The following is a 21775-nucleotide window of genomic DNA, read 5'->3' as shown; positions in this document are numbered from 1 at the left end:
AGCCACCGTGTCTGGCCACACACTGAATAATTTCTAATGATCTGTCTTCAACTTCTGGCTCTTTCTTCTGTTATCACTATTCTGCTATGGCATAATCCAGCATATTTTCTATTTCAGATAAAGTACTAGCCACATAACGGAAATTTCAACAAATTTCCGCAGGGGTATGGTTCACATAAGATAACATTTTAGGAAACAATCATCTACCAATCTAGTTACAACCTAAGAAATAAGTGGATGAATTTACTACTTAATCAAAAGTGGACCTAATTTTACCTACTACTTAAGTATCAGACAAGCCCTTGGCTCCAATATATTGGTCTTTCTAATAATCTTCAGGGAAGTACCCTGAGGACAACATACCAAACAGCAGAATATAGTACCTATTCGCAAAGAATACTTAAAACCAAAAGAGAAAAATAAAGGAAAAAAACAGAAAAACAGCAAAGAACATAATGAAGACATACCAATTAAAGACAGAAGGAAGGGTGCTCTCAGGCTCCTCACCCTGAGCTATCTGTTTGTCCCATTCTATTCTAAATAGACACTTTGTCTTCTAATACTTAATTTATTAATATGAATACTACTCTCTTCATCTCACAATGGAGCCTGAAATTATTGATCCTATGAATTTAGAGTCTATAACAGAACCAATTTCAAATAGAAATTCGGAAAAAATCAAGATAGATAACTCTAATGCTTTCTGAGGATGACTTAAGGGGGAAAACAGTAACAGGGCATATAAAAACATTCCACAGTTCAAAAGAAGAGGATCTACTGGAGAAGTATGAATAAATTATCTGGGGAAAAAGTTGGACATAAAAGAGAAAAACCATGGGAAATACGTCTAATTCATATTCCTAGTGAGATTTGAGGGGACATGGCATTTTTTGAAAAAAGAATGACTTTGGAATAGCAAAGAAAACTTTCAGATAAAGACATAATTACCAAATTTTAAAATATAATGAGAAAAGAAAGGATAATGTCAAAAATTCTAAACTGACTTAAAATGCCAGCTCAAAAACATATCCTAAAAATGACAGGAAAGGTTAGAGAGGTCAATCTGACAGGGGAGAAGGCAGAGGCAGACACAGAGGATGGACCCAAGAAATATAATATACACATAATAGGAAGGCCAAGAGAGAACTGGCAGACAGAAAAAGGAGAAAATAAATAGCAGACAAATATTCTCTAAGTAAAACAGATGTAAAATTTTAGAATCAAAGGGTTCATTAGTAGCATAACAAATCAGTAAAGAAAAAACAAACCACATCTTGAATAAATTTTCTTTTTCTTCAGAATATGAAAAACATCTACATGTCCAGACAGTTAAAACAGATTCTTTAAAAGAGAAAGAGAAAAAGCAATCTCAGAGGCAGAGCAAGATGGTGCAATAGAAAGCTCCACCAATCGTCCCCTCAAGGACAAAAAAGTTAACAACTATCTACACAGAAAAAATCACCTTCATAAGAACCAAAAATCAGGCGAGCACTCATAGGACTTGGTTTGAACTTCATATCACTGAAAGAGGCACAGAAGAGATTATAAAAGAAACAGTCCTGAATCACCAACGCCACCCTTTTCCTCAGAGTGGTGAGGCTCCTCTTCCAGCAGCAGTGCATGGTATGGAGGGTATCTCTGGGCACTGGGGAAGGGAGAATACTGCAATTGTGAGGCATTGAACTCCGTGCTGTCCTGTTAAAGCAGAAAGGAAAACCAGACCAAACTCAGCTGATGCCCACCCACAGGCAGAGCATTTAAACCAGCCCTAGCCAGAAAGAAATCCCAGAGGTCTGAACTTGAGTCTCTGGAAAACCTCGCCACCGAGGGCTACAGCACTGTGTGTCTCCAAGTAAACCTGAAAGACAGTCTAGGCCATAAGGACTGCAACTCTTTGGCAAGTCCTACGGCTGAATTAGGCCTAGAGACATGGACTGAGGGAGCATGCAACATACTGAGACAACACCTGGGGCAGCCAAGGGAATGCTGACATTACCTCTCTCCTAACCCCAGGTTGCACAGCTGGTGGCTCCAAAAGAGACCCCTCTCTTCCACTTAAGAAGAGGAGAGGGAAGAGTGGGGAGGACGTTGTCTTGCATCTTGGATACCAGCTCAGCCACAGCAGGATAAGGCACCAGTCAGAGCCATGAGGCCCCCATTCCAGGACCTAACTACTCCCAGATGACATTCCTAGACACACCCTCGTCCAGAAAGGAACTTGCTGCCTTGAAGGAAAGGGCCAAGGCGTGGCAGCATTCATCATCTGCTAACTGAAGAGCCCTTGGGCCCTGAATAACCAGCAGCAATACCCAGGTACTACATTGAGGGCCTTGGGTGAACCACTGAGGCTTGTTGGTTTCAGGTGAGACTCAGCACATTCCCAGCTGTGGTGGATATGGGGCAAAACTCCTGCTTGAGAACAGCAGAGGGGAAAGTAAAGGGGGCTTTGTCTTGCACCCTAGGTACCAGTACACCCACAGCAAGGTAGAGTACCAAGTGGGTTCTTAGCGTCCTCAATTCCAGAACTTGGCTCTTGGACAGCATTTCTGGACATGTCCTGGGCCAGAGGGGAGCCCACTGCCCTGAAGGGTGAGTCCCAGGCCAAGCAGCATTCATGAAAAGTACTGCCAGGGTACCCCCGATAGCTTTTTGTGAATGCTGACTTAAGAGACCTTGGGCCTTAAGGGACTATGGGGGTACTCTGGCAGTACTCTTTCTGGCCTGGGGTGGTGGTGGCTACAGGTTGAGGCTCCTCTGCCTTTGGAAACGGGAGGGAAGAGTGGGAAGGATTGCACGTTGTGGTTTGAATGCCAGCTCAGCTATAATACAACAGAACACTAGGTAGACTTCCAAGGTTTCTGATTCTAGTCCCTGACTCCCAGGGCTCCCAGACAGAACTTCTTGACTCATCCAGGGCCTGGGGGACCTCGCCACCCTTAAGGGAAGGGCACAGGCCTGTTTGGCTTTGCTACCTGCTGACTGTGGAGCCCCAGGGCCTTGAGCAAATATGGTAATAGCCAAGAAGCGGTTACAGCAGGCCTTATGCAAGACCCAGTGCTGTGCTGGCTTTAAGTCTGACCCAGCATATAGTACTGGTGGCCACAGGGGTGCTTATGTCACCATCCTCAGCTTTATCTAGCTCAAAACAGAGGAGAGGCTCTGTATGTTTGGAAGAAAGTAAGGAAAGAGAACAAGAGTCTCTGCCTGGTAACCCAGAAAATTATCCTAGATCTGTTTCAAGACCATCAAGGCAGCACCTCTATGAGTCTGCAAGAACCACAGTGTTACTGGGCTTGGGGTGCCCCCTAAAGCAAATACAGCTTAGATTATAACACCCATGTTCTTTCAAACATCTGGAAAGATTTCCCAAGAAGGATGGCTATTATGCCAAGGGGGTGAAGACTACAATAAATACCTAACTCTTCAATGTCCAGACACCAAAGAACATCTACTAGCATCAACCTCTATGAGGCTACAAAAATCACAGCATTATTGGGCTTGGGGCCCAAGTCCCTGTGAATACTAGAAAGCCTTCCCAAGAAAGATAAGCATAAACAAGCCCAGGCTGTGATGACTACAATAAATACCTAACTCTCCAATGCCCAAAAACTGATGAACATCTATAAACATCAAGACCATCCAGGAAAATACGACCTCACCAAACTAAATAAGGCACCAGGGACCAATTCTGGAAAAAGAGAAATATGTGACCTTTCAGATAGAGAATTCAAAATAGCTGTCTTGAGAAAACTCAAAGAAATTCAAGATAACATAGAGAAGGAATTAAGAATTGTATCAGATAAATTTAACAAAGAGATTGAAACAGTTAAAAAGAATCAATCAGAAATTCTAGAGTTGAAAAATGCAGTTGATATACTGAAGAATGCATCAGAGTCTCTTACCAGCAGAACTGATAAGCAGAAGAAAGAATTCATGAGCTTGAAGACAGGCTCTTTGAAAATACACAATCAGAGGAGACAAAAGAAAAAAGAATAAAAAAGAATGAATCATGCCTACAAGATCTAGAAAACAGCCTCAAAAGGGCAAATCTAAGAGTTATTGGCATTAAAGAGAAGGTAAAGACATCGATGGGGGTAGAAAGTTTATTCAAAGGGATAATATCAGAGAACTTCCCAAACCTAGAGAAAGATATCAACATTCAGGTACAAGAAGGTTATAGAACATCCAGCAGATTTAACTTAAAGAAGCCTACCCTAGGACATTTAATAATCAGATTCCCAAAGGTCAAGGATAAAGAAAGGATCCTAAAAGCAGCAAGAGAAAAGGAACAAATAACATACAAGGGAGCTCCAATATGTGCAGCAGCAGACTTTTCAGCGGAAACATGTAAGGTTTCCTAACATATTTAAAAGTGCTGAAGAAAAATAACTTTCACCTAAGAATAGTATATCCAGGGAAAATATGCTTCAAACATGAAGAAGAAATAAACTTTCCCAAACAAAAGCTGAGGGATTTCATCAATGCCAGGCCTATCCTACAAGAGATGCTAAAGGGAATACTTCAATCAGAAAGAAAATGACATTAATGAGCAATAAATTAGGTACAAAAACTTACTGAAGGTACAAAACTTACTGGTAATAGTAAGTACACAGAAAAACAAGGACTATTATAAAACTGTAACTGTGATGTATAAACTATTCTTATCCTGAGTACAAAAACTAAAAGATGAACCAATCAAAAATGGTAACTACAACAAGTTTTCAGGACACGGTACAATAAGATATAAACAGAAACAACAAAAGGTTAAAAAGTGAGGAGACAAAATTAAAGCACAGAGTTGTATGAGTTTTCTTTTTGCTTGTTTGTTTATGCAAATAGTGTTAAATTACTATCAGGTTAAAATAATGGATTATAAGATAGTATTTGCAAGCGTCTGGTAACCTCAAACCAAAAAACATACAAGATATAAAGAAAAAGTAAAAAACAAAAAACTAAATCATACTATCAGAGAAAATCCCTTCACTAGAAGAAGACAGGAAGGAAAGAAAGAAGGAAGAGAAAACCATAAAATAACTAGGAAACAAATAACAAAATAGCAGGAATAAGTCCTTAATTATCAAATAACATTTAACATAAATGGACTAAACTCTCCAATCAGAAAAACACAGAGTGGCTGAATGGATGAAAAAAAAAACCCACTGATTTGTTGCCCACAAAAAAAACCACACTTTACCCATAAAAACATGTATCAGCTGAAAACAAAGGTATGGAAAATGACATTCCATCCCAATGGAAATGAAAAAAGAGCAGGAGTTGCTATACTAATACCAAACAAAATAGACTTCAAGACAAAAACTGTAAGAAGAGACAAAGAAGGTCACTATATGATAAAGGAGTCAATTCAGCAAGAGGATATAACAATTTTAAATATATAGGTACCCTACACTGGAGCACCCAGATATATAAAGTGAATATGATTAGAGCTAAAGAGAGAGACAGGCCCGAATGCAATAACAGTTAGAGACTTCAACACCCCACTTTCAGCATTAGACAGATCTTCCAAACAGAAAATCAAGAAACACCAGACTTAATCTGCACTATAGACAAAAATGAATCTAACAGATATTTATAGAACATTTTATCCAAGAGCTGCAAAATATACATTCTTTTCCTCAACACATAAATCTTTCCCAAGGATGCACCATATGTTAGGTCACAAAACAAGCCTTAAAGCATTCAAAAAACTGAAATAATATGCATCTTCTCTGATCACAATAGAATATAACTAGAAACTAATAACAAAAGGAATTTTGGAAACTATACAAATACATGGAAATTAAACAATATGCTCCTGAATGACCAGTGGGTCAATGAAGTAATTAAGAAGGAAATTGAAAAATCTAAGAGGGAAGTTCATGGCTATAAGTGCCTACATCAAAAAAGAAGAAAAACTTCAAAAGAACAATCTAACGATGCATCTTAAGGAACTAGAAAAGCAAGAGTGAACCAAACATAAAATTAGTAGAAGAAAAGAAATAATAGTGATCAGAGAAGAAATAAATGAAACTGAAATGAAAAAATACAAAAGATCAATGAAACAAAAAGGTTTTTTTGAAAAGTTAAACAAAATTGACAAACCATTAGCCAGACTAAGAAAAAAAAGAGAAAAATCCAAATAAAATCAGAAATGAAAAAGGAGATATTACAACTGATGCTACAGAAATTCAAAGGATCATCACTGGCTACTATGAGCGATTATATATGCCAATAAATTGAAAAACGTAGAAGAAATGGACAAATTCCTAGATACATACAAACTACCAAGATTGAATCGGAAAGAAATTCAAAACTTGAACAGACCAATATCAAATCACGAGATCAAACCTGTAATAAAAAGTCTCCCACTAAAAAAACGCCCAGGACCCTATAGCTTAACTGTTGAATTCTACCAAACATTTAAAGAAGAATTAATATCAATCCTACTCAAACTGTTCTGAAAAATAGAGGAGGGAATACTTCCAAACTCATTCTACGAGGCCAGTATTACCTTGATACCAAAACCAGAGAAAGACACATCAAGGAAAAAGAAAATGACACACTAATATCTCTAATGAATATTGATGCAAAAATCCTCAACAAAATGCTAGAAAACTGAATTCAACAATACATCAGACAGATCACTCATCATGACCAAGTGGGATTTATCCCTGGGATGCCAAGGATGGTTCAACATACACAAATCAATCAATGTGATATATCCTATCAACAAAATGAGCAATAAAAACCATATGATCATTTCAATTGATGCTGAAGAACCACCTGATAAAATTCAACATCCTTTCATGATAAAAACCCTCAAAAAACTGGGAATAGAAGGAATATACTTCAACATAATAAAAGCCATATATGACAAACCCACAGCTAGTATCATACTGAATGGGAAAACACGGAAAGTCTTTCCTATAAGCTCTGGAACATGACAAGGTTGCCCACTGTCATCACTGTTGATCAACATACCACTGGAAGTCCTAGCTAGAGCAATCAGAAAAGAGAAAGATATAAAGGGTCTCCAACTGGAAAGGAAGAAATTAAATTATCCTTGTTAGCAGATGACACAATCTTATATTGGGAAAAACCTAAAGACTCCACCACAAAACTATTAGAACTGATAAACAAATTCAGTAAAGTTGCAGGATACAAAATCAACATACCAAAATCAGGAGCATTTCTATATGCCAACAGTGAACAAGGCGAAAAAGAAATTTTAAAAGTAATCCCATTTACAATAGCCACACGCAAAATTAAATACCCAGGAATTAACCAAAGAAGTGAACTCTCTCTATGGTGAAAACTATAAAACACTGAAGAAAGAAACTGAAAAGGACATCAAAAAATGGAAAAATATTCTATGTTCATGGCTTGGAAGACTCAATATTGTTAAAATGTCCCTACTACCCAAAACAATCTACAGATTCAATGTAATGCCTATCAAAATACCAACGACATTCTTCACAGAAACAGAAAAAGAAATCTTAAATTTATATGGAACCACAAAAGACCCAGAATAGCCAAAGCTATACTAAGCAAAAAGAACAAAACTGGAGGAATCACATTACCTGACTTCAAATTACACTACAAAGCTATAGTAACCAAACAGGAAGTACTGGCGAAAAAAAAACCAGACACACAGACGAATGGAACAGAACAGAGAACCCAGAAACAAATCCACATACCTACAGAGAACTGAGAAAGGTGCCAAGAACATACACTGAGGAAAAGACAGTCTCTTTAATAAATGGTGCTAGGAAAACTGGATATCCATATGCAGAAAAACAAAATTAGATCCTATCTCTCACCATATACAAATATAAAATCAAAATGTATTAAAGACTTAAATCTAAGACCTCAAACTATGAATCTACTACAAGAAAACATTGGGGAAAATCTCCAGGACCTTGGTCTGGGCAAAGATTTCTTGAGTAATACCCCACAAGCACAGGCAACCAAAGCACAAACAGACAAATTGGATCACATCAAGTTAAAAAGCTTCTGCACAGCAAAGGACACAATCAACAAAGTGAAGAGACAACTCATAGAATGGGAGAAAATATTTGCAAACTATCCATCTCACAAGAGATTTAAAAGCAGAATATATAAGGAGCTCAAACAATTCTATAGGAAAAAGTCTAATAATCTAAAAACGGGTAAGATTTGATCAAATGATAAAAAGGGGGCAAAAGATCTGAAAAGACGTTACTCAAAAGAAGACATGCAATTGGCAAACAGGCATATGAAAAGATGCCGAACATCACTGATCATCAAAGAAATGCAAATCTAAACTATAATGAGTTATCATCTATAACGAATTATCATCTCACCCCAGTTAAAATGGCTTATACCCAAAAGGCAGGCAACAACAAATGCTGCTGAGGATGTGGAGAAAAAGGAACCCCTGTACACTGTTGGTGGGAATATAAATTAGTACAACCACTATGGAAAACAGTTTAGAGGTTCCTCAAAAAGAAACTAGTAATTGAGCTACTATATGACCCAGCAATCCCACTACTGGATACAACCCAAAAGAAAGAAAATCAGTATAGCAAAGAGACATCTGCACTCCTATGTTCGCTGCAGCACTGTTTACAATAGCTAAGATTTGGAAGCAACCTAAGTGTCTACCAACAGACTAATGGATAAAGAAAATGTGGGGCAAATACACAATGGAGTACTATTCAGTCATAAAAAAGAATGGGATTCACTCATTTGCAACAACACGGGTGGAACTGAAGATCTTGTTAAGTGAAATAAACCAGGCATAGAAAGACAAACATCTGGCTGGGCATGGTGGCTCATGCCTGTAATCCCAGCACTTTGGGAGGCCAAGGCAGGCAGATCACGAGGTCAGGAGATCGAGACCATCCTGGCTAACACAGTGAAACCCCGTCTCTACTAAAAATACAAAAAATTAGCCAGGCATGGTGGCAGGCGCCTGTAGTCCCAGCTACTTGAGAGGCTGAGGCAGGAGAATGGCATGAACCCGGGAGGCGGAGCTTGCAGTGAGCAGAGATCGTGCCACTGCACTCCAGCCTGGGCAATAGAGTGAGACTCCATCTCAAAAAAAAAAAAAAAAAGAAAGACAAACATCTCATCACAATTTTTAGATTTGTGGGATCTAAAAATCAAAACAATTGAACTTACGGACATAGAGAGTAGAAGGATGGTTACCAGAGGCTGAGAAAGTAAGTGGGGGACACAGGGAAGGTGGAGTGGTCAATGGGTACAAACACAACAGAATGAATGAATAAGACCTTCTATTTGACGGCACAACAGGGTGACTACAATCAATAATAATGTAATTGTACATTTTTAAATAACTTAGAGTGTAATTGAATTGTTTGTAACTAAGAAGGATAAATGTATAAGGAGCTAGATATCCCATTCCCCATCATGTGCTTATTTCACATGCACACCCATATTAAAACATCTCATGTACTCCCAAAATACATACAGCTACTATGTGCCCACAAAAATAAAATATATATATATATGGCCAGGTACAGTGGCTCACGCCTGTAATCCCAGCACTTTGGGAGGCCAAGGCGGGTGGATTACTTGAGGCTAGGAGTTGGAGACCAGCCTGGCCAACATGGTGAAACCCCATCTCTACTAAAAATACAAATAAATTATCTGGGTGTGGTGGTGGGTGCCCGTAATCCCAGCTACTCAGGAGGCTGAAGCAGAAGAATCACCTGAACCCAGGAGGCAGAGGTTGCAGTGAGCTGAGACCGTGCCACTGCACTCCAGCCTGGGCGAAAGAGCGAGACTCCATCTCAAAACAACAAACAAAAAACAATAATAATAATAAAATTAAAAGAAATAAAAATTAAATGTTTTTTTAAAAAGCAATCTCACTATCATCGCATCACATTTCTGCTCTGTACAGCTAAAGCCAGACGAAATCAAGAATAAAATCTACAAAATTTTAAGGAAAAGAAAACATTGCAACCCAATAATACTATTCTTAAGTAATCTATTTTCACATGGAAAAAACACAGAAACCTGTTCTGACAGGCAAGGACTTTGAAAGAATACCATCTACATTCTCTTCCTAAATGAAATGCCCCCCGTCACCTGAAAATAAACCAAAAATGTAAAGAATGAGGAGGGGCCGGACGCGGTGCCTCATGCCTGTAATTCCATCATTTTGGGAGGGCAGATCACTGGAGGTCAGGAGTTCAAGACCAGCACGATAAAACCCCATCTCGACTAAAATTACAAAAATTAGCTGGGTGTGGTGACACACGCCTGTAATCCAGCTACTTGGGAGGCTGAGGCAGAAGAATTGCTTGAACCCAGAAGGTGGAGGTTGCAATGAGTCCAGATCACACCACTGCACTCCAGCCTGGGCCACAGAGCGAGACTCCATCTCAAAAATAAAAAATAGAAAATAAAAAAAGAATGAGGAGGAATGTAAGTTAAAAAAAAAAAAAAGTGAAAGCATAATGAGTGGGACAGAGCTCATGCCTACAGAACTATTTTTCATATGGTTCATAATATTTAAAATAAATGTCCAAAATGATTTTTGAAAGACAAGCTTCCAATTTCTCGCTTTCCCCCTAGCCGCTGGCAACCACCATTCCACTTTTTGTCTCTATGAGTTTGATTATTCTAGGTACCTGATAAAAGTGGAATCATACAATATTATTTTTTTGTGTCTGGCTTACTTGACTCAGCATCATGACTTAAGGTTCATCCATGTTGTAGCATGCATCAGAATTCCATTCCTTCTTAAAGCTGAATAACATTCCATTGCACAGATGTCCCACATTTCGTTTATTCATCCACTGACGAGCACATGGGTTGTTTCTACCTATTGGCTACTATAAATAATGCTGCTATGAACACTGATGTAGAAATATCTGTTCGAGTATCTCCTTTCAATTGTTGTCAGTATATACCCAAAAGGAGAATGGTGAATTATCTGATAATTCCATTTTTAATTTTTTAAGGAACCACCATACTGTTTTCCACAGTAACTGCACCATTTTACATTTCCACCAGCAATGCATAAGCATTCTTATTTCTCTACCCTCACCAACACCTACAATTTTGTTTTCTTGATAATAATCATCCTAATGGTGGAGAGTGATCTCACTATGGTTTTGATTTCCATTTTCCTAATAATTAGTGAAGCTGTGCATCTTTCTCTGTAATTATTGGCCATCTATATATCTTCTCTGGAGAAATGTCTATTCCGGTCTTTTACCCATTTTTTCATTTGGTCGGTTTTTTTTGTTGTTGTTGTTGTTGGTTTTTTTTTCTTTCTGAGACAGAGTTTCGTTCTTGTCACCCAGGCTGCAGTGAAATGGCGTGACCTAGGCTCACTGCAACCTCTGCCTTTCGGGTTCAAGCAATTCTCCTGCCTCAGTCCCTCAAGTAGCTGGGATTACAGGCGCCCGCCACCATGCCCAGCTAAGTTTTATATTTTTAAAAGAGACGAGGTTTCACCATGGTGGCCAGGCTGGTCTCAAACTCCTGACCTCACGTGATCTGCCCTCCTCAGCCTCCCAAAAGTGCTGGGATTACAGGCAAGAGCCACCGGTTGTTGTTTTTTGAGACACAGTCTCGCTCTGCCACCCAGGCTGGAGTGCAGTGGCGCAATCTTGGATCACTGCAACCTCTGCCTCCTGGATTCAAGCAGTTCTCCTGTCTCAGCCTCCCAAGCAGCTGGGATTACAAGCGCCCACCAACACACCTGACTAATTTTTGTATTTTTAGTAGAGACAGGATTTGTCTTTTTAGTAGAGACCACCGTGTTGGCCAGGCTTGTCTCAAACTCCTGACCTCAAGTAATTCGCCCACCTCAGCCTCCCAAAGTGCTGGGATTACAGGCGTGAGCCACCACACCCAGCCATCTGGTCGGTTTTTAATGGTCGAGTTGTGGGAGTTCTTTATATATTCTGGATATCATACCTTTATCAGATATATGATTTGCAAATATTTTCTTGTATTCTACAGGTTGCCTTTTCATTTTGTTGACAGTGTCCTATGATGCACACAAGTTTTAATTTTGATAAAATCCAAATAATCTACTTTTTTTTTTTTTTTACTGCTCATGTTTTAGTGTTGTATCTAAGAACCTTTTGCCAAATCAAATGTCATAAAGCTTTTTCTCTAAGCTTTCTTCTAACAGTTTTATAGTTTTAGCTCTCACATTTAGGTCTTTGATCCATTTTTATTTATTTCTATCTATGGTGTGATATAGAAAGAAATTCAACACCATTTTCTTGCATATAGATAATCCAGTTTCCCCAACATTATTTCCTGAAAAGATTGTCCTTTCCCAATTGATCTTGTATCATTATCAAAAATCATTTGACCATTATGTCAGGGTTGATTTCTGAGCTCCCTATTGTGTTCCATTGGACTATACATTGTCTGTCTTTATTCCAGTACTACAATGTCTTCATTACTATGCTTTGCTATAGGTTTTGAAATCAGGAAGTATAAGACATTCAATTTTGTTTTGTTTTGCTTTGTTTTTCTTTTTTTGAGACAGGGTTTTGAGATGGGGTCTCGCTCTGTTGCCCAGGCTGGAGTGCAGTGGCATGAACACAGCTCACTCCAAGCAATACCACAACCTCAGCCTCCCAAGCAGCTGGGACCATAGGCACAGGCAGTAATTTTTTCTTATTATTAGTTTTGCAGAGACAAGGTCTTGCCATGTTGTCTACGCTGGTCTAAAACTCCTGGGCTCAAATGATCCTCCTGCCTTGGCTTCCCAAAGTGCTGGGATTACATACATGAGCCACTGTACCCAGTCAATTTTGCACCTTTTCAAGGTTGTTTTGGCTATTTGGGGACTCACGGGATTCTATATAAATTTTAGGATGAAGTTTTTTCTATTTTTGCCAAACATATCATTGGAATTTTGATAGGAATTGCATTGAATATACAGATCATTTTGACATCTTAACAATATTAGTCTTCCAACCCAGAAACATAGATGTCTTTCCATTTATTTCTGTCTTCTTTAATTCTTCTCAGTAATGTTTCAGTGTACAAGCCTTTCATCTCCTTGGTTAAGCTTATTCCTGAATATTTTATTCCTTTTGAGGCTAATATAAATGAATATTTGTTTAATTTTCTTTTCAAATTCTTCATTGTTAATGTATAGAAATGCAAGTGATTTTGGTGCGTTGCTTTTCTATCCTGCAACTTGGGTAAATTTGCGTATTGGTTGTAACCGTTTTTTGTGGAATCTTTAGGGTTTTCTACATATAAGATGATGCGAATAAAAATAATTTTACTTCTTCCTTTTCCATTTGGATGCCTTTTATTTCTTTTTCTTGCCTGATTGTTCTGGCTAAAATTTCCAATACTGTGTTGCATAGAAGTGGTAAAAGCAAGCATCCTTGTTTCTCATCTTGGAGTAAAAGATTTCAGTCTTTCACTACTGAGTATGATGCTAGTTTTGGGTTTTCCACACCTGCTCTTTAACAGATAGGCTACGGTAGTTTCCTCCTATTCCTAGTTTGTTGAGTACTTTTATCATCAAGGTGTATTAAATTTTGTCACATATTTCTCTGCATAAATTGAGATGATTGTGAGGGATTTTCCCCTTTCCTTCTGTTAATGTGGTATGTTACACTGATTGAATTTTGTGTTATTTTTAAATTACAGTCATGTGCCACATGTTTTGGTCAAGGAGGGGCCACATATACAATCTTATTATAAGATTATAATACTGTATCTTTACTGTAACTTTCTACGTTTAGATATACAAATACTTACCATTTTGTTACAATTGCCTACAGTATTCAGTACAGTAACATGCTGTACAGATTTACAGCCTAGGAAGAATAGACTATGTCATATAGCCTAAGTGTGTAGTAAGCTTGTGTAAGTATACTAGGTTTGTGTAAGTACACTCTATGATGTTCACACAACAAACCGCCTAAGGATGCATTTCTCAGAAAGCATCCCTGTCATGCATGACTCTAAGTGATGCATGACTGTATTGAATAATAATCTAGATCCAAAAATTCACATAATTTTTAAATCTAGTTTTTTGAAAAGGATGAAATTATGTTTAATTTTTAATTTCCACTGGTCATTCTTTAAAGCAATAAAGATGAGATAAAATTCAGATGCTAGCTAATTCACAGGTAACAAAAACGGACAGAAAAGGTTTCAAAGGATTTCAGACCCAACTGTAACTCTTAAGAATCAACAGCCAAGAATAAATAGAGATACAGAAAGTTAACTGACCCTTATTTTGTATACCAGAGACGACACTGGAGCAAAACTGACAGAAAAACCACTAAAGTTCTATAGGTGTCACATCACCAGTAAAACCTCAGGCCCAATAACCAGGAATTCATCCTGATGCACACCAACACTGCAGAAAAATCTTGGTCTTTTAAACAATTTCCAACCCAATAATTTTTAAAAAGATGCAAGCAACAGCCCCAAGTTGAATCCTTTAAAGCATACATAGAACCAAAGCATTGTTATTGAAGGAAGAAAGGGAAAGAAGGGATAAACAGTCAGTCTGGAAAGATTTATACCAAACTATTTATTACAGTCATTAACTCAAAACAATGTACCACCATACCCAGCTAATTTTCTTATTTTGACAAAAATTTTAAACATCATAGATCAACTGTAACTTTTCCAATTGGCTTATTAAGATTTCTTTCCAGTGGGGCACGGTGGCTCACGCCTGTAATCCCAGCACTTTGGGAGGCCAAGGCGGGAGGATCATGATGTCAGGAGATCGAGACCATCCTGGCTAACATGGTGAAACCCCTTCTCTACTAAAAAATACAAAAAATTAGCTGGGCGTGGTGGCGGACATCTGTAGTATCAGCTACTTGGGAGGCTAAGGCAGGAGAATGGCGTGAACCTGGGAGGCAGAGGTTGCAGGAGGTTGCAGTGAGCCGAGATCGTGCCACTGCACTCCAGCCAGGGCGACAGAATGACACTGTGTCTCAAAAAAAAAAAAAAAGAAGATTTCTTTCCATGGTTTCAGCTTGCATTCCTGCAGGGCATAGACCTGCACTACCAAGAAAAGCAGGGACTGCCCTTATTTATTTCTTTAAACTATGGCTCTTACATCCCATTAAGGTAATTTATTTCACTAAATCCCTGGATACTATTTAAAATTTCTGTCAAAACATTAACTCTTTTACTGTCAGTTATAAATTTATGGGAAAGTGAAAACACAAAAATCAATATTTAGTATACTATAACTTAAAACATTAGAAAAATTGAAAATTAACTTGGCCAGGCACACTGGCTCACATCTGTAATTCCAGCACTTTGAAAGGTTGAGGTGGGAAGATCACATAAAACTAAGAGTTCTACACCAGCCTGGAAAATATAGCAAGACTCTGTATCTACAAAAAATAAAAATAAAAAAATTAGCTGGGCATAGTGGTACACATCTGTAGTCCCTGCTACTCAGAAGGCTGAGGTGGGAGGAACGCTTGAGCTCAGGAGTTCAAGGCTACAGTGAGTTATGACTGTACCACTGTACTCCAGCCTGGACAACAGAAAAAGACCCTATCTCTTAAAAAAAAAAAAAAAAAAAAGCAAAGAAAATTAACTTATCAAGAGTAGTTTGAACAGAGTTTGTTCTCTTATCAGTGTTTAACTCATTATACTGAGGAAGTATCTTTTGTATTCCTCAGTAAATTATCAAGCTCCTTTCTAAGTCTGGATCAGCTTCCAACATTTTATCCTTTGCATTTTCAATGTTCTCAACTATCTCCTAGAGTTCCTTTAATGAATGTGAGGTCTTCTGCCGGCAGAACTTCCTCTGAGACAGCTTCATTTTCTTCAACAAAATCACTTTCATCATTTATGCTGGTTGAAAATCTCACCTTTACCAAGCTCCTCCAGCTATAAATTCAGAGTCTCTTAAAAACTTGTAATGTCAATAGTTCCACAGCCAGCTATTTCTGTATAACTTCATTTATATTCTACCTGATTTTCATTACATGTTATCACTTTTCATTTCTTTGCTGTACTTTCAGTTTGTTGGGCAAATGCCTCTTTCAATTATTCATTTCTGTAAAATGTCACATGTGTTTCTTGCTGGGAGACAAAGAGGCAACACAACTACATGCTTTGTTGTCTGTGCATAAACTGAGTAACAGATGCACAGTGACCAATCGCTGACAGATTTTGAAAGAAGTGACATGATTGGTCATGGATCATGATACATGTTTGTAATTTATATAGTTATTTGTAGAATGAAGAGCTAGCAGTCAAGTTTGTACATTATCCAAGTACACAATTAATATACCATGGTAAATGAAATTTGAACCATATTGTTAGGGGATTGGTGTTACTTAACTAAACTGTAGTAATTGAAATTCATGTGTACAAAAGCCATGCAAAGCAAGAACTGCCTGCCCATAAATCCTCTTATGTATAAAGCATAACATTAACAAATCAAAAATTTACAATGGAATCCTCAAAATTGCCCCTACACTGCCAAATAGCATAAACATGAAAGCACGGATCAAGTCAATCATAGATGTCCTACAGATACAATTAGTTCTTGACTTTAATATATTTCATTATCAAACCACCTCACTTTTTAACAGAGCATGCTAATACCTGTTAACCATCTTTCTTAAATGTAATTTGGACTTTAATATATCAAGAAAGGAAGAGAGATCTGAAGCTCTCATATGATGGCACTGCCTGCTGGAAAACAGTATTGTTTTAGTTGTGTCATAGCCTTATTACAGTAGTTTATTTATGCAATTATGCAAATGTATTCAATTTTGACCTTATTATATAAAATTAAGTGGAAAATAAGATCAGCAATGGTGATGAGAAATAGTATTAATAAGAAAAATTGGTTTTATGAATTTGATTCCACTGAAACAAAAGCAAAACTCCTTAGCATCAGATAGTCACTAGAATTAAGCAAGTTTCTCTGTGAATGTGGAAAAACAAATGAGATCTAGAGAGTGCAACACAAATTGCAAACCTATTTTACTAAAGATGGTATATACAACTAAAACCCTGGAAAAATAAAAAATTAAAATTAAAAAATTAAAAATAATTAAGGAACTATATTATATCCTTAGTTCTCTGGCAATAGAATCCTCATAACTTATTAATCAATTGTTTATGTTTTGTTTTACAGCTGAACACTGGTGAATGCTCTTATATTTAATAATATTTATTAGAAGTTCTAGGCTTCTAAACTGAATAAAGTTTTTCTATTGGTAGTAAGAGAATTTGAAAAACAGATGAAAGTATGCTCACAACATTTAGGCTGTGAAAGGACAAAAAATCATTCTTTAGTATCCCTCTTTGTAGGAGGTCAAAATAGGCTTGTATATCATCTTATTTTGTCTTCAAAATGACTAATACCTCATTCTCATAGTAGAAATACCTTGAAATTAGATACAGGGAAATTAAAACAAAGAAAAGATAAAATTAAAACCTAAGTTTCTTGATTTTTGATACTTCAATAATGTACCTTTTTGTTTAACATTTTTAGACAGGAAATTCTAAGTTAATATTAACAGCAAATAGAATATTAGACTTGGTATTTAACATATTATTTAATATATATATTTAATATAGTATAACCACTGCTTGTCCATTTTTCCAAAATTGAAGTAAACAAGTATTTTACCTACCCCAACAATCCGCTTCATAGCATCCAATTTAGCAGAGTCTTTGTTGCTCTCTAACATTTGCTTTAGATCTTCATTCCTATTACAAAAGAGAAGGAAAAAAAATCCATACTTTGATTTTTATAATAGGTAGCTTAAAATACATCATTTTCATAAGAATTAGAAATAATATCATGGGCAATGTTAAGTAACTGCAGCAAGAAGGTCGCCATCTGCAGGCCAGGGAGAGAGGCCTCATCAGAAACCAAACCCGCCAACACCTTAATCTTGTACTCCCAGGCACTAATTGTGAGAAAATTAATTTCTGCTGATTAAGCCACCCAGTCTGTGGCATTTTGTTATGGCAGCCCTAGCAAACTAATACAAGCGTTAAATATTACAAACTGTCATTGCAAGAAAAAAAAAAAAGTAAAAGCTAAGCACATTTTTTTCAAAAGGAATAAAGGCAATGAAATTTATTATGAAAAAAAAATGAGCCTTACTTTCCAAACAGCTGATAAAATTAAATGCAATGGTGACCACTAGTGAAGACAAAATGCAATTAAATAATTAAAACACCTACTTCTTCCTAATTAAAAATACAGCTTGAAAATATTTAAACAGTAGAGGCAGTTATAAAAACTGTCTCGGAGAACATACGACTATTAAACATACTATAAATGTTCACCTTAAGGAATTTAGGATCCCTGCATAAAACTTTTCAGGCTCTTTCACATTTCACAGGTAACAGAAAAGGGAGAGAAATTAACCATATATGTGACTGTATTTTGTTCTTTTGCTTTTTGCTGTATTTTCCTATTTACTTAATGACTATGTATACTTTTATAATGAAAATCCTAAACCCTAAAAGAAACCTTTAAAAAAATCTTACTGAAGTTAGGTAAGAAAAAAAAAAGAATTAGATAGGAACTAAATAGAAAGGAAATGTGGTCACACACATACATGACAAAAAACGAAGAAAATAATTTTCTCCTGCTTGTTCCCCTTTTCTGTTCCCCAAAAGTGTCCCATTATTCTCCTCTACCAGTTTTATCTGGAGAGAGAAGTGACCAATGAAGAGGAATGAAGTGTCAATTTTTAGAACAGCCCAACCTCTAATTCCAGGCATAGTCTTACTCGTAAACTAATGGAAACTTGGTTTGCTCATCTAAAGCCCAAATTCCCAGAGTGCCCAGAACAAGCACCTGCTCTCTGGAACTAAAAACAAGAAAACAGAATCTCAATATTAAAGCTAAAGGTTTTGCTCTTCATGTTTAACAGAAAAGCTAGTCTTCAACAACAAATACTGCATTAACACAGGCAGAGAAACTAATAACTCTGAGGTTCAGAGAAGAGACAAGAAAAATCCTAGGCACTGTTTCAACCTGATGTAATGTTGAACTTCTCACATATGTCGTAAGGATCTATTTAAAATTCTGATATAAATTACATGTTTCTTCCAAAATTCCTCTTTGCCTGTCACCAGAACAGTAAAGATTTAGAAAAGTTAATACCGTAACACCTACTTTACCTTCAAAATATATTAACTTTTATTAAGTTCTTTTAGGTCTACCTTCTTCATTACGTAGATTCAAATATGACCGGTTAACATGTATTACTGCATAAATCTTAGATACCAATTGTTTTACTAAATATCAATATTTGAGTCAAAATAATGCTGAATTAGCAATATTTTCCTCAACTCTTTGCTGCAAACCAATAGTTGTTTCAAATATATACATTTTTAATTTACCTGTGTCTTCACTTACCTAGTTACCTGTGGCTTTCTAGCTTTGAGTATTAGGATACCAACTTTATTTTTACATAAGTGACATCTTGTGGTGTTAAATGGTATAACTTTTCCTTTCATGTTCAAAATAGGCCAGTTTTAAGTTTCAAAGGACAGAGAATATATAACTGAAGGGTTAAGGCAAATCTTACTATTACCAGGAAAGTCATTCTTATTTTAGCCCCAGAATGAACTAGTAACTATAACTGAAAAATAAAGTTTACCGGTTATATATAAGAACTAGGGAAGTGTTAGGGTTTTTATGTAGTGTAAATTACCTCTCTTTTTAATAAATCTATAATCCATAACTCATTAAAACCTTCTACTCTTTCTAAAGACAACATAAATTAAGGGGAAAATTAAGACTATGTAGTACTGTACACTATATCAGTGCTACTCAAAGTATCATCTGAGAAAGTCTGGTCCAAGAATCATTACCAATTCACAAATTTGTGTTACTAAACCATGAGGAGATAGGTACCAAAATTCAGAATAAGCACATTGAGAAACGTGATGGAACAATTTGACAATGTAATTTTATGTTTATTGAATCTAATTTAAAAAGTGGGTGGCTTGTATTTTATTTTGTGTGCCTTTTTCATTTTATTTTTCTTTAATTTTATTATGTTTTTGTTTGTCGCCCAGGCTGGAGTGCAGTAGTGTGATCTTGACTCACGCAACCTCTGCCTCCTGGATTCAAGTGATTCTCCTACCTCAGCCTCCTGAGTAGCTGGGATTACAGGTGTGCATCACCACAGCCGGCTAATTGTGTATTTTAAGTAGAGATGGGGTTTCATCATGTTGGCCAGGATTATCTCGAACTCCTGACCTCAGATCATCTGCCAACCTCAGCCTCCCAAAGTGCTATGATTACAGGCACGAGCCACCATGCCTGGTCCATTTTATTTTTCTAGTAATTTATTTTTTATTGTATTTTGTAGAAGTATCCATCTATATTGGACTGGAAATTTTAAAAAGAAAAAAGAAAGAACCTTTACCATTTGAGAGCTCCACACTACAAAGTTACCTTCTTTTTCCTCAAAATTATGGTACACAAAATTTGTGTACCATAGAAAGCAACACCTAAAACTTACATCCAGGAATGATGGACTGGAAAACTGATAAGGAATAGCAATTTCCAATCAGAGATACATACCCAAAAAAGGATGTATAAAAGGTTGGACCTTTATGGAGTCCTGCCAAAAATTTCCAAAACACAGGTACCTCTTTGAGCATAGAGAACCACTCCAATAAAAGATGCTACTATCAAAGTGGTGCACTGCAAATATGAATGGATGTGCAGGAAAAAACGCTGGAAACAGAGTCAGAACTTACCATTTCCCAGTGCTATGTAGCCAAAGGGAGTGGCCCTCATAATGTTTTTGTGCAAAACATTAAGGCTTAGGAACATTTCCAGTTCACTTAGGATCTAAGCTGGAGAGTGCTCAGAACTTTGGCTCTTTCTGTTGACATCTGACACACATGACCACTACTCTTCCATCTTGAAATTCCCTCCTCCTTTAGATTCTGTAGCTCTATTCTCATCTGGTTCTCCATTCGCATTTGTGACACAGCAATGAACAAAAATGACAGAAAAACCCTTGCCCCCACGGGGATTTCATTCTATTAAGTAAAAGAAACAGCAAACATAATAAGTAAGAAATTTTAAAATCATGAGGTAATACAGCAGGAAAACTTTTGGCACAAAGCATCCACTTAATAAATGCAACAGTGAATAGAAACAAAAAACTCCATTGCTAGTGTCTTTACCTCCTCACTCATCTATTAACTTTCTAGGCTGGGCACAGTAGCTCACGCCTGTAATCCCAGCACTTTGAGGGGCTGAGGTGGGAGGATCACCTGAGGTTGGGAGTTTGAGACCAGCCTGACCAACATGGAGAAACCCCATCTCTACTAAAAATACAAAATTAGCCAGACATGGTGGCACATGCCTGTAATCCCAGCTATTTGGGAGGCTGAGGCAGGAGAACTGCTTGAACCCGGAAGGCGGAGGTTGCAGTGAGCTGAGATGGTGCCATTGCACTCCAGCCTGGGCAACAAGACTGAAACTGCATCTCAAAAAACGAAAAACAAACTTTCTAAAAGTCAGAATCATAAATTATCCAAATAAATATGAATATTCCTCCTATACTGTTCACAAGATTAAAAAGAAAAAAGCCTACAGACACTTCCTCAACTCTTGGTAATCTCATTTACCCTTAATTTAAAATGTCTGTCATACAGGGTAACAAATAACCTCTTAATTTAAAAATCCAAGGTAAAATCTCATGAATAGTTTCAGATTATTCCTCTGTACTTGTGAGGACTAAACTGACCGTTTTTCTCTCTTGCCCAAATTCCTAAGAGGCATGAGGAGTCA

The 21775-nt window shown here is 37.1% G+C and overlaps 1 protein-coding gene across 5 annotated transcripts in view; it reads right to left on the bottom strand.

Annotated features, from left to right (window-relative positions):
- The window catches only part of LOC105475102 (adaptor related protein complex 3 subunit beta 1), a 300089-nt gene that overhangs the window by 251334 nt on the left and 26980 nt on the right, over positions 1-21775 (bottom strand). For all 5 annotated transcript variants that reach the window (XR_011624903.1, XM_071098787.1, XM_071098786.1 and 2 more), the window contains exon 2: positions 17631-17706. Coding sequence is in view for 4 of the 5 variants with exons in the window: in XM_071098787.1 (XP_070954888.1) it covers positions 17631-17706 (76 nt within the window). In the remaining variant the exon portion in view is untranslated. The remainder of the gene's footprint in view (positions 1-17630; positions 17707-21775) is intronic.

Source organism: Macaca nemestrina, chromosome 6 (genome assembly GCF_043159975.1).
Source record: "Macaca nemestrina isolate mMacNem1 chromosome 6, mMacNem.hap1, whole genome shotgun sequence".
NCBI classification, from domain to species: Eukaryota; Metazoa; Chordata; class Mammalia; order Primates; family Cercopithecidae; genus Macaca; species Macaca nemestrina.
The sequence above is the reverse complement of the archived record's forward strand: the minus strand, read 5'-3'. Positions and strand labels throughout refer to the sequence as shown.